This window comes from Dioscorea cayenensis, chromosome 13 (genome assembly GCF_009730915.1).
Source record: "Dioscorea cayenensis subsp. rotundata cultivar TDr96_F1 chromosome 13, TDr96_F1_v2_PseudoChromosome.rev07_lg8_w22 25.fasta, whole genome shotgun sequence".
In the NCBI taxonomy this organism is placed as follows: Eukaryota; Viridiplantae; Streptophyta; class Magnoliopsida; order Dioscoreales; family Dioscoreaceae; genus Dioscorea; species Dioscorea cayenensis.
In genome coordinates this window covers 2488155-2500625 of record NC_052483.1, presented here as the reverse complement: position 1 = coordinate 2500625, position 12471 = coordinate 2488155, and the positions used below count along the sequence as shown (strand labels likewise).

Below are 12471 nucleotides of genomic sequence, written 5' to 3'. Positions count from 1 at the left end.
AAGATATATAACATATTAAATTTTTATTAAATAATAATTCCATAAATAGATATATCTATAACATATATCTTTAACCATTATTATCAATATCCATATATTTAAATTTATTTCTAAATTTTGTAGATAACTTTCAATTAATTCTAAGCATTTAAAAATACAACACAATTCAGTTTCTAATTCAAGATATTTTTTTTTACAATGAATTGAGGTTTTTGGTTAAAATATAAATTTTACAAAATTTTTAGTTAACAATATTTATTTGTAATCATGTCATTCACTAATATATTATTAATAAATATATTATACAAATAATTATTGCTTCTTGGGGATATTTTAAAGAAAGTTTAAAACTGAAAAGAAATGGCTACTATGGATAAAGTAGCCGTTTCTTTATTATTATTATTATTATTATTATTATTATTATTATTATTATTATTATTATTATTATTGATTTATTATTCATTAATGAAAAACAAATGAGAGAAAACTAGCTTATTCCGGTGGTCAAGGAGTGGGAGGGAGGAGCGGATCATCTTTCCTGATTTCAGAAGTAGGGTATTTTTTTATCTTCTCCTTAGGGTTGTAAACGAGCCAAGCCGAGCCGAGCTTGGCTATGTTCAAGCTCGAGCTCTAGTCGAGCTTATTTCGAGTTTTATTAATGAGGCTCGGACTCTACCCCGTTAAAAAAATTAAAGGCTTGGGCTCGTTTAAGCTCGATAATTTTTTTAATTTTAATTTTTATATTAAATAAAATATCATTGAGGCTTGTTTAATGCGGCTCGAGCTCGGGAATCATTTCAAAAAGTCTAGTGGAAAATAAAACTAGTTTATAGTTTTTATAATATTATTATCATATATATGCTCGATAATAATACTATAAATAATTTTATTCATAAATTTTTATAAATAAACATGTAAATGTATATGATACATTGATACTATAAATAAATCCCTTAATGATTTTTATAAATCTGCTATTAACGAAATGATAAACAATTCTTTTAACGATTCTTATAAACAAGTTTAATTGATACATTATACAAGTTCTTTAACAATTCATAAAAACTAGTTTTTAACGATTCATATAAACGGGCTTTTAACGATTCATATAAATGAGCATATAAACGAGGTTTTAACGATCCATATAAATGAGTTTTTAATGATTTATATAAATGAGTCTACTCACGAGCTTTAACGAGCCGAGTTTGATGTTGTTCAGGCTCGGCTCGTTTATTTTACGAGTTTAATAATCGGGCTTGAAAATCGCTCATTTAACTTAACGACGAGCCGAGCCTTCGAGCTTTTAATGCAAGTATTGGCTCGTTTACAGCCATACTTCCCTATCACAACTATGTTTTAATGTTTTTATTTGTGGTTGGTTAATACGCGTCAAATTGTGATAGCAGAAGATTAGGGAATAATCTAGTTCTAAACCTAAGACGAGATGACTTCAATTAAAGAGATGAGAGCTTGCTTGAGCTTCCACTCATCAATTGGCCACACGGCAGGGTCTGTGCCGAAGAGGGTGAAGAGGAGCTTGAAGCGAGGAGTGAGGGAGAGGCCATGAGGGAGGTCTAGGGTTTCGGTTGGCCGAAGGGCATCCAGGGATCGCCGGCGAGGAGATGACCAGCCCATCGTTCTCAAGCTCGAACAACAAACCGGTTTTAGGGTTTCGGTTTGTGCTTGTTTTTCATACACACCCTTATTAATTTATTATTATTATTTTTGTTTCGCTTGCACACTCAAGTGTGTTTTTTTTTTCTTATAAAAGTGGTGTTTATGTATTTATTTTTCAGATTATAAGTTAATTAAAAAATTTATATAAAATTAAATTATTATCCATCTTTCTCTTTATACATCTAAAAAAAATTTCTACTAATATTTTACAAAGATAAATAAAAATAAAATTTTCATGAGAATATATTAGTAATTATCCATTTGGATAAGATATGCAAAACACACCCATAAAACTACTTAGAACTATTTAAATGAGTTAAATTAAAAAAAAAAAAAATAGCTTGTTTCACTGGTGAACAACTTTTTATCATACTGCTTGAGATCAAATCATAGGCACTCTATTGGTAGTGAGAAGATAAAAGTTGTTATTTTGTTATATTTTATATCAACCATGATAAATTTTTTTTTTGTTTCATAATTTATTTATTTAATTAAATAAATAAATCTGGCAACTATAAATATATCTTTTTCCGTGATATTCTTCCTCTAGGCAAAAACACCATTATTCTGAAAAAAAATTTAGTGTTAACAGACCAAAAAATTATTCAAGCGGAATGAACGTAACAAATAAAAGAAATCTTTCATGCAAGTGCTCAAACGATGTACTGATCAACATCTTCTCTCATCTTCCGCTAAGATCAATCTACAGATTCCGTTCCGTCTCCAAATCTTGGCTCTTTCTAATGGAACAACCCTTCTTCAAAGCTTCATTGCCATTATTACCCATGGCTGGTTTTTACACCCTTTTTAAGGATCCAACATACAACTCCAAAGCATACATTTCTGTCTCAGACTCTATCAATGCATCCATTGACACCACTCTCAGATTTGTCGGTAAAAACCTCGAAACCAAAGGATGCTGCAATGGTCTCATACTAGCTCGTAATGTATACCCTGTTATAACCCAGTTTTTTATGTCCGTTACTGTAGTATTTTAGCCAACACTGTAGTTTTTACTTGCACTATAGTAATGGGTACTGTATCATCCCTAGAATTTCTTGAAAACTTCAGCCCTTCTTTTCCATTTCCCTTTCATTCCAAACTGCAAACCCTAGCTCCCTCTTTGTTCATCCTTTTCACCTTGATGATTGTAGGAAAGCAAAATTGTGGTTAGTTAAATTTCAAAGTTTATTTATTTATCTTAACCCTAGTGAACTTTGGATCTTTCATCTCTTTGTTTTCTCTCTTGTTTTCTTTAGGTCAATAGGAGTAAGAAGGAGAAGAAAAGAAGATTCTAATATAAGTGGGCTATAACCCTTGTTGGTCTCTTTTAACTCTTGTATGATGTATTGGCTTGCTTTTGAGATGATTTTGCATGATGATGTTGGAACTCTTGTTTTGTCTTGTTAGAGTATCATACCAAGTTTAATTGGGAGATCTCCATGAATTTATTTAATGATTTTTATTTGATATTAAAGGTTTTATTTATATATTTTGGTACATTATTATTCTACTTGCCAAGATTCATTTTGTGTTGTATAGCAAACACCATGATTGATGTTAGTTTTGATTTATGAAAATTGAAGACCTTGGGAGTTAGATTTATTGTGAATTATGTAAGAAAGAATATGGATCTTATGTACTAAATATGGTGAAATGTTGATTTGGGTTGAGGAACAATGCTTAGAGAGTAATGAGTGTAAATTAAAGCAGGGTCATATATCCATGAGTTATGTTAGAACCTATGAGATAAAATTTGGGTTGACACATGCAAAGTGTTTGATATAATACTTTTGAGAGCAATGTGTGAGCAATGATCAATTAATTGTGAGAAATGATGATAAAAGAAGATGTTAGTGGAGTGGAAGTGTGTTTAGAGCAATTAGGATGGATGTGAATGCTAAGTATTGTTATTGGGTGTTTGAGGTTGAGCACCTTATATATGTTGACAACCTTGAAATGTATTGGGTTGCTTATAAATTTTATTCATTGGAAGGAGTTTTGGAAGAACAAATACATGAATGTAATTGATGATTTATTTGACATCCAAGGTTTTTGTTATGTGTATTTCTGGGTATTTATTAATTTACTTGCCATAAGTTCACTTTGTTCACTGTATATTTATTGTCGAATTGGTGTTTTAAAACTTAAAATCTTTGAGAGTTATATTTATTGTTATCTATGACAAGATGATTATGCAGATCTCATGTATTAGATGGAGAGAATGGTTGATTAGGGTACGTGGAAGGAAATGCTAGAGGATTGGTGTATATATGTAAATCGGTCATGATTGGTTATGTTGGAACTCATGTGTGAATAATGCATCCCAAGTGTTTGATATAATACTTTGAGAATTAATTGTAAGCAATGACCATGTGATTGTCAGTTGGGTGGTGAAAATGATGTCATTAATGAACTGAAGGTGTGGCTAGAGGAATTATTATGGTTGTATAAATTAAAGAAGAATGTGATGAAGATGTGCATGTTGGAGAGGATTGGGTCATTAAAAATGTTAATGATAATGAGGTAATAGTAAGGGATTTAAACTTAAATATTGGGTGTTTAAGGTAGATATTTTGCATATGTTGGCAAACTTGGGTTGTAAGGGGGTTGTAGAACTTGTGTTCATTGGGAAATATTTGTGAAGGAAAATAGAGGGACGTATTGGTGATTTTGTGAATGAGGTAATTGCAATTATATTGTACTAGCGTCGATTGAAATCTTCAATGAGGAAGATATATAATAAGTTAAGTGTTTATCTTGGATCATATCTTTACCTTGGCTTGTATGTGTATTTAGGTTGATAAGCAGGATTGATGGGTGTGAGGTAGATGGATGCATGTAATCAAGCTTGATAATGAGAATCTTGAGGTTATATGTATTGGAATAGTTCAAATTGTGGATTTTTATCAATCATATAATTATGTGTTGGAGGGTGCATTTACCTATTCTGTTATTTCATTCGGCTATATATTGGTTTTACTCTTGATTCTAGAGAGTGATCGGTATTTATTAATGATTTGGTAATTTATTTATTCAATTCTATATTTAATTTTTGTTTATCTAGTTATTTTCCCTAAAGTGGGATCTTGTCCGTAAATCTAGGTATTTGTGAACTTGAGAAATTCTAAAGTCGATGCAAATATTTTGTATCTAAATGTTTTAGTCTCCAAATGAACTATACTCAGCCCTGTCAGTGGGGGTTAATCATTGACCTTGTTAGAAAAATGAAATTACAGCTTCGCATCGTGTTTGTTCGGTGAAATAATTAACAGTCATCTGCACCGTGTCCGTTTGGTGATATAATAAACTACCATATGATATTTCTATCTCGGGTCACCAAGGGTAATTAAAATGACCTATCATATCTCTAGCTAAGGTTACTGAGGATAAATAAATGACTTGTAAATTTGAAAATATTTTGTTTGAAATCATGTCTTGAAGTTTCTATATTTACAAGATTTGTATTTCTGGATTTCATATTTTGGTTAATGACGATGTTGAGAAGTGTTTTCAAAGTTGTGCATTTGAAACTTATGTTTACGTATTCGTACTTGTATTTGGTTTTACAAGGTATGCATAAGCTTCTTTTGTATTTAATAGTATTTGAAAGTTTTCCACCTGTTTTCACCCCACTTACTAAGTAACAGAGTTACTCAGCCTCTCTTCTTCTATCTTTTCAAGTATTGGACTCTAAGGTTGTTGTGCTTAAGACTAGTGATGTTTAGGGGTTGTCATTTTTTTGAATTTTTTTTTTAAACCTGTATTTGTACTTCTTGTATCATTTTTATGTTTCCTTATAGTTGGTTTGTCATATTGGTCTACTTTAAATCAGGTTTTGAGGCCTTGCACCTGGTGGGGTCAGCCCTGTTGGACGCAGTCGGTTTGTCAGCGAGTCCAGTGACAGAGATGACTTCATCTAAAGCTTGCACAGGGTTGGTGCTTGTTTTCACATACACCCTTATATAATTCATTATTATTTTTGTCTGGCTTACATGACATGGTGAGTTTTTTTTTCTTATAAAAGTGGTATTTATGTTTTTTTAATTAGAAAGTTAATTAAAAATTATTTGTTAGTGCAACCGCACTATTTATTGGCATGATTTGACAGCAAGACAAGATGACGTGGCAACCATGATGACAAGGCATAATTGATGACATGGAAAGCATGGTGACATGGCATGGAGACTTGGCTTGCAAGACAAATCATCTTAAACATGGTGGAGCTATGTTTAGTAAGTCTACAACATGGGGCCAAATATCTTTCAGATCTTGGTGGTATTATTCTTGGTAACTTGTTCAACTTGAAGACAAGATCATATCAAGACCATACTTAGAGAGATAGGATTGAAGACTAAATATGGTAGAGCTTATTTGAAAAAATATCTATTCATGGTATGAATGAAGGAGATATGATTTGAAGAATCCTTGATGATTGAATTGATTGATTGAAGATATATTATTGGGAAGATTTGAGGACCAAACTTAGGTGAATTGAAGATCAAGTTTGGAGAATCTTTGAAGACCAAACTTGGAAGATTGAAGACTAAGTTTGGCAAGTTTCATGAAGACGCATAAGGACGTGCGCCCCTTGCGAGGGGACAGCGTGATGAGGAACTGAGTAGGTAGGCTAGTTGCCGGCAGTCGGGATCGGGAGATTTGGTTGCATCGACTCGTACTAAGCATGACCGGGAGGTTGATGGGTCTTGAGGTCATCCGCAACGTAACCAGAACTCAGTCAAGTCAGCAGTCAGGGCCATGTTGCAACTTTGCAACAGCTAATTTCGGAAGGTTTTTAAATTAGTAGCCGCAGAGATTCTAAAAGAGGTATGTACTATATTTTGGACGTTGAGGCGTCTATATAAGCTACCTTGCTCGTAGATTGTAAGTGTAACCGGAGCTAGAGAGTGTCGGTGCACAAGACAATCTAGAGAGAGTAGTGATCTTTGTTTGTGAGCGTGTTTGTACTCATATATTTTCACCTCTTCCGAACTGGGTTACTCCTTTTTGTTTGGTTTGTGTATGCTTGAACTAACATTATTATCCGTCTTTCTCTTTATACATCTTAAAAATAAAAATTAAAAAACAATTTCTACTAATATTTTATGAACATAAATAAAAAAAATATTTATGAGAATATATTAGCAATTATCCATTTGGATATGGTATACAAGTAATTTTCTCTATATAATTTATATATTTTACGCAAAACGCCCCGATAAAACTGTTTGGAATTATTAGAATGAGTTAAATTAATAAAATAGCTTGTTTAACAATTGAACAACTTTTTTTCATACGAGATAAAATCATTAGACGTGAGAAGATAAAATTAGTTACTTTGTTATATATTATATCAACTATGAATATATATATACATATATATATATTGATTAAGTTATTTTACTTTAAAGTATATTATTTATTTATATAATAAATAAATAAATCTTGAACTCAAAAACGGTTATAATTATATAATTCTTCATATTTACCATGATATCTCTTCTTCTCGATAAGAACATAAACATTTACAGAAAAATTCAGTGCCAATAACCTAAAAGATTATTGGGCAGAGACAAAAATAAACACAATAACAAAAAGAAATTTCGATAAAAATATCTCTTGTTTCACTGGTGAATAACTCTTTTTCACCCTATTTGAGATAAAATCATAGGCACTCTCTTGAACATGAGAAGATAAGAATAGTTATTTTGTAATTTCTTATATCAACTACGAATATATATCTTGATTAAGTTATTTATCTCTAAAATACAATATTTACTTATTTATTTTAAAAATAGATAAATTATGATATTTAAAAGAAAAAAAATTAAAAAAAAAAGGCCAACTATAAACATATTTTTCTTCTAGGCAAAAACACCATCATCTTGAAGAAAACCTAATGTTAATAAACTAAAAGAGTGTGTTCAACAGAAATGAACTCAACAAAGAAACGAAATCATTCATGTGAGTGCTCAAACGATGTACTAATCACCATCTTTTATTATCTTCCGCTAATATCAATCTACAGATTCCGTTCCGTCTCCAAAGCTTGGCTTCTTCTAATGGAACAACCCTTCTTCAAAGCTTCATTACCATTATTACCCATGGCTGGTTTTTACACTCTTTTTATGGATCCAACAGACGACCCACAAGCATACATTTCTGTCTCAGACTCCATCAATGCTTCCATTGACACCGCTCTCAGATTCGTCGGTAAAGACCTTGATACCCGTGGCAGCTGCAATGGTCTCATACTAGCTCGTCGGTATGAATACCATGCAACAAATTATTATGTTTGTAACCCAGTTGCTAAAAGCTGGACTTGTGTTCAAAATATAAATTTAGATGGTAACTCATCTCTGTTCCTCGCATTTGATCCACATGTTTCCTTTCATTTTACTCTGCTTCGACTCGAACTAAATGACAGGAATTACTGCCTTAAGTTTGCAAAGTACTCGTCGAGAACACTCACTTGGACTTATCATCGAGTGTCTACTGAACCTGCAGATTATTACTTTCGTCGAAATGGTGGTAAAGTTTACTTGAATGGTGTTTTTCATATGGTTTCCAGTCAGAATTATATACTCGGTATTGATCTTGAGAGTTTGGTTTGTAGAAGGATTAAAATGTCAGGGATGATGATCGGTAGTGACGTCCTTGGTAAATCCCAGGGGAGATTGCATTGTGCTATGGCAATGGAACAGGTAGGGGGGATAAAGGAGATAAGTGTATGGATGCTTGAGGATTATGAAAAAGGAGAGTGGGTATTGAAGCATAGAGTTGTCATGGAGTTTTTTTATAGTATTATGGAGGTTCATCCAGACAAGGATGTTATTTTTCTGAGAAAGCAAACCATTTATGGAAAAAAACTCAAGTCTTACAACATGAAGAATGGTGAGTTGAAGGAGGTTTGTGACTTGAAAGACTGGGGATGGGGATTTTGCTCGCTTTGTGTATTTTCTCCCTACAACGGGAAGGATTATCTGGAGAATAAAAGAGATGCATGATCATCATGTCATGTCTTTGTTTTCTGTATTATTTCTGACATATTAATTGTTCTTATCGTGATTTATTTAGCTCAAAGTATCCCCGATTATCTTAATTTTTGTTGGATTTAGCATTGTCCTAATTAATATTTTTATATGACTGTCATGTGCATGTATGTATGCATGTATGAAAAAAAATTTAATGAGAAACCACGACTAGTATTGTTTATGAATAATATATATATATTAAGTTTATCAGTACTGTATGTTAGTCTTGCTATAGATTTTTTTTTTTTTAAAGAAAAAAAAGGTGTTTTCATCTTTCCAAAGGTGCATAGCAAAAAAAATTTATTTATCAAGATCGTTAAGCCACCTTAACTGTCACACTTCCATATTTGTTATAAAATATGGATACACCGTTGAGCTTGACGTACCGATACCGCACCTGTATTCGACATCGATAAGCTATGGACACTATTGGACACAGTGTCCAACTTACTAACTTAAGAACTAATTGCTACATGGTGGAGGAGCGGATGGCGAGAGAGGAGGAGGAGAAAGAGGTAGTGCTCGTGATACCTGATTTATGATCCGATTATTAGGGTTAAAAATTTTAGGGTTTTAGTATGGAAAGTTTTGTATAGTATCATTCATAATAATTTCGGTCTTTTGATTTTACCTTAAAAATTGAATTTTCTTTTTTTTAGCCCTATTTAAATTGGCTCATGAGAAATTCTAGTAGAATACTAGAAAGACCCTCATTATTCTACTTGAGGTTTTATGAGCCAGAAAATATTCTTTTTTTGCCAAAATTTTTTCCTTAAGATGGATAAAATAGTCATTTACCATTACTTCATCCTTAAAATAACTGAAAAGCTTAAGTTAGTGCCATTCTTACCCATTTGTTTTTCCTCTTCAACCAATGGTCTTCTTCTTCCTCTCCACTTCTTCCTTCATGTTCTCCATCATCTTCTCTATGTTTTCATTTTTTCCCCCAATCTTCTTCCTTCTCTTCTAGTAGAGGGCTAGGAATTGAAGGTTTTTGTCTCAAACTCAATAGGTGAGGTATTCTCCTTATTCTTCTTCTTAATATTCTTTTAATTTCTTGGTTCACTTGAAATTTGTTAAGTTTTTTAAGTTCCTTGAAAATTTTCCTTTGTGTTTCAAGCATATAATTCAATTTCATTCCATGCTTGTATATGTATGATTAAAACCTAGTTTCGTGGTTTCTAATTGTTGAGTTTTGAATGTGAATTTTGGGTGGTTTGATCTTCCAAGTGACTAGGATGTGTGTTGTTCTTGTTTCCCCCCAAATATCGTAGATGTACAGATGTATTTTTTTTAATGCAAAACTTCGACGTTATCGGTTGGTACTTCTTTTATCACTCTTGAGAGTTAGGTTGGGATTAGATGAGGTTTGGAGCTAGCATGCATGGTCCTCGAATGCTCGAGTTAAGTTGGGTTTATTTGAAGTTGGTTTTCTTAGTTTCTTTGGTTAGTTTTGTTGTTCCTAGGAGTGGAAACCTCGATCAAGGGCACAGATTTGTCGCTGAAGACTAGTGAGAACTCAAACCCTAGCGGTGCTAGTGCGATGAGTTAGACTTCCAAATTATTTGGATAGTCTAGAATGAGTTGGATTACTGTTATAAATGTTTTGAACTTATAGAAGTATATATATCGATATCTATCCCTTGATTCTATTATGTTTTACACACACATGTATGTGTACTGTTGCCTTTCCGGCCCGGATTATTTATGTTTTTCCTTGTTGAGTGCATGCATCTTCTTACTTATAATTCACTCGCATTTCTTAATTAGATTTTGCCATCGCTGTTACTTGCTAGCTGGCAGTATACATATTCCAACTTCTCTAATAACATTCATGGCGGAGAAAATCAAATATAAACATTTTATTCAATTTCCCCATGCCTGCTCAGAGACTGATGCATCTTGTATTTTACTTAGCTGACAAACACACCAATTCAAACAATTAGTACTTATTCACACTCACACGCAACATTTTTCTTTATAAATTTTTCTCCTTTGATCATCCTCCAAGGTTCAATTTTATAATTAATACATTTTCAACGTTACAATCTTTATAAGTAATCAAAACCTTAAAACATCCAGCAAAGCAGAGAAACAATGGAGGTTCCAAAGAAGTCTCATGCTGCGAACAGGTTGACGGATGATATACTGATCAACATCCTCATTCGGTTACCTCCCAAATCTTTATGCAAGTTCATGGTAATCTCCAAAGCATGGCACTTTCTCATTTCTGATGCTTACTTCCGAGCTCTGCTTCCACCAACCATGGCCGGTCTCTTCTACCATTTCAGATATCTAGATCCCAACAATGGTTACTATAAGATCAACAATGACTACATCTCCATACCAAGCTGCAACCATGGCTTCATGGACACCACCCTCAGCTTCCTTCCTTATCTTGGTAACTTCCAAATCCTAGACTCCTGCAATGGTTTGCTCTTTTGCCGGCTTCGGGGTTCACCGTCTTCCGATATCTTTGTCTGCAATCCTGTGGCTCGAAGCTGGACTTTACTTACTAATATAAAGCTACCCCACTTCAACTCTCTATTCCTAGTTTTTGATCCGAAGTTTTCTCTTCACTTCAAACTAGTTAGAATCCAAACGAACAGAGGATCTTCATGTCTTGAGCTGGAGAAGTTCTCTTCTCAAACTGGCAGCTGGGAAAAGTTTCAAGTGCCTACTGAACCTGATATCAGCTTTCTCCGACACCGTCGAAGAGTTTACTTGAATGGCATAATTCATATGGTTGCTGGTAGGAAACATATGGTTGCCATTGATCTTGACAGCATGGTTTGTAGGAGGATTGAGATGCCTGTGATCACACCACTGATAAGGAATGGATTACTTGGGAATTCAACAGGGAGCTTGCATTATGCTGATAAGAGAAATAACAAAGAGATGAACATTTGGATGCTGAAGGATTATGAGAGTGGTGAATGGGTGTTGAAGCATAGTGTTGTTCTGGAGGTTGGGTTTAATGTTGTGGCTTTTCATCCAGAGATGGATATTGTTTTCCTGAGAATGCTCAATAAGATCATGTCTTACAAGATGAGCAATGGTGAGTTGGAGGAGGTTTGTGAAATGAGGCAGAGGAGCATGCAATGGTTCTTTGTTTTCTCTCCCTTTTTTGGTGAGGATGTTTTGGAGAATAAATTTGGTCCTTGATTGTGTCTTTATTTTGTGTATGTATTTGTTGGACACATTGCATTTCTTTTGTGCCTCTGGTTTTATTTTTCTACTGTATGTAGCCTTGTTTCAGACTTGTTCATTAATAATTTTGTGTGTTTATGAAGAGTTTTATTAATTTTTCCATTCAAATAGATGGGGCTCACAATATGTTACATTTTTTTTTTCTTTTGTGATAATGTGCAAAAACCACCAAAAATTAGAAGAAAATCAAACTATTGACCTTCTGTATGGGAGTCAATGCCTTAACTGCTTGACCATTGTGACGGTGGCAACATGTTAGAGTTTGTGACCAAATCATAAGAAATTAATGGCATATTTATGGCATATTTAGGATATATACTAAAGATCAGCTTTTGATTATTCAAATTTCCTAAAAACATGCCTAACAAGGAACCCTTTCAGTATTTGGTAGTAAAATGATTATCCATGATTCTCAGTTTTACAGAACTGTTTATACCTTCTCTAAGAAGGGCCTTAACTATAAGCTAGATTCTGCCTATGTGAATGCAGCCCATCTTCTTTTGATCTTTCTCTGGTCTCATTTGTAGTTTTTCTTCAATTGCTTCTTTAG

General features: G+C 33.3%; 2 protein-coding genes across 3 annotated transcripts; both read left to right on the top strand.

Moving 5' to 3' along the window:
* Positions 1-7781: 7781 nt before the first annotated feature.
* Positions 7782-8684, top strand: LOC120274940. Its single transcript, XM_039281476.1, has one exon. It carries the CDS (start codon positions 7782-7784, stop codon positions 8682-8684), a length of 903 nt encoding a protein of 300 aa, XP_039137410.1.
* Positions 8685-9577: 893 nt separating this feature from the next.
* LOC120274487 (putative F-box protein At1g19160) lies at positions 9578-12011 on the top strand. 2 transcript variants are annotated; one of them, XM_039281030.1, is made up of 2 exons: positions 9578-9723; positions 10794-12011. In XM_039281030.1, the coding sequence occupies exon 2, from the start codon at positions 10809-10811 to the stop codon at positions 11874-11876; it is 1068 nt and encodes a 355-aa protein (XP_039136964.1). In that variant the 5' UTR covers positions 9578-9723; positions 10794-10808; the 3' UTR covers positions 11877-12011. The 2 variants fall into 2 exon arrangements, with proteins under 2 accessions (XP_039136964.1, XP_039136965.1); XM_039281031.1 differs by having other exon boundaries at positions 9578-9728.
* Positions 12012-12471: the final 460 nt, after the last annotated feature.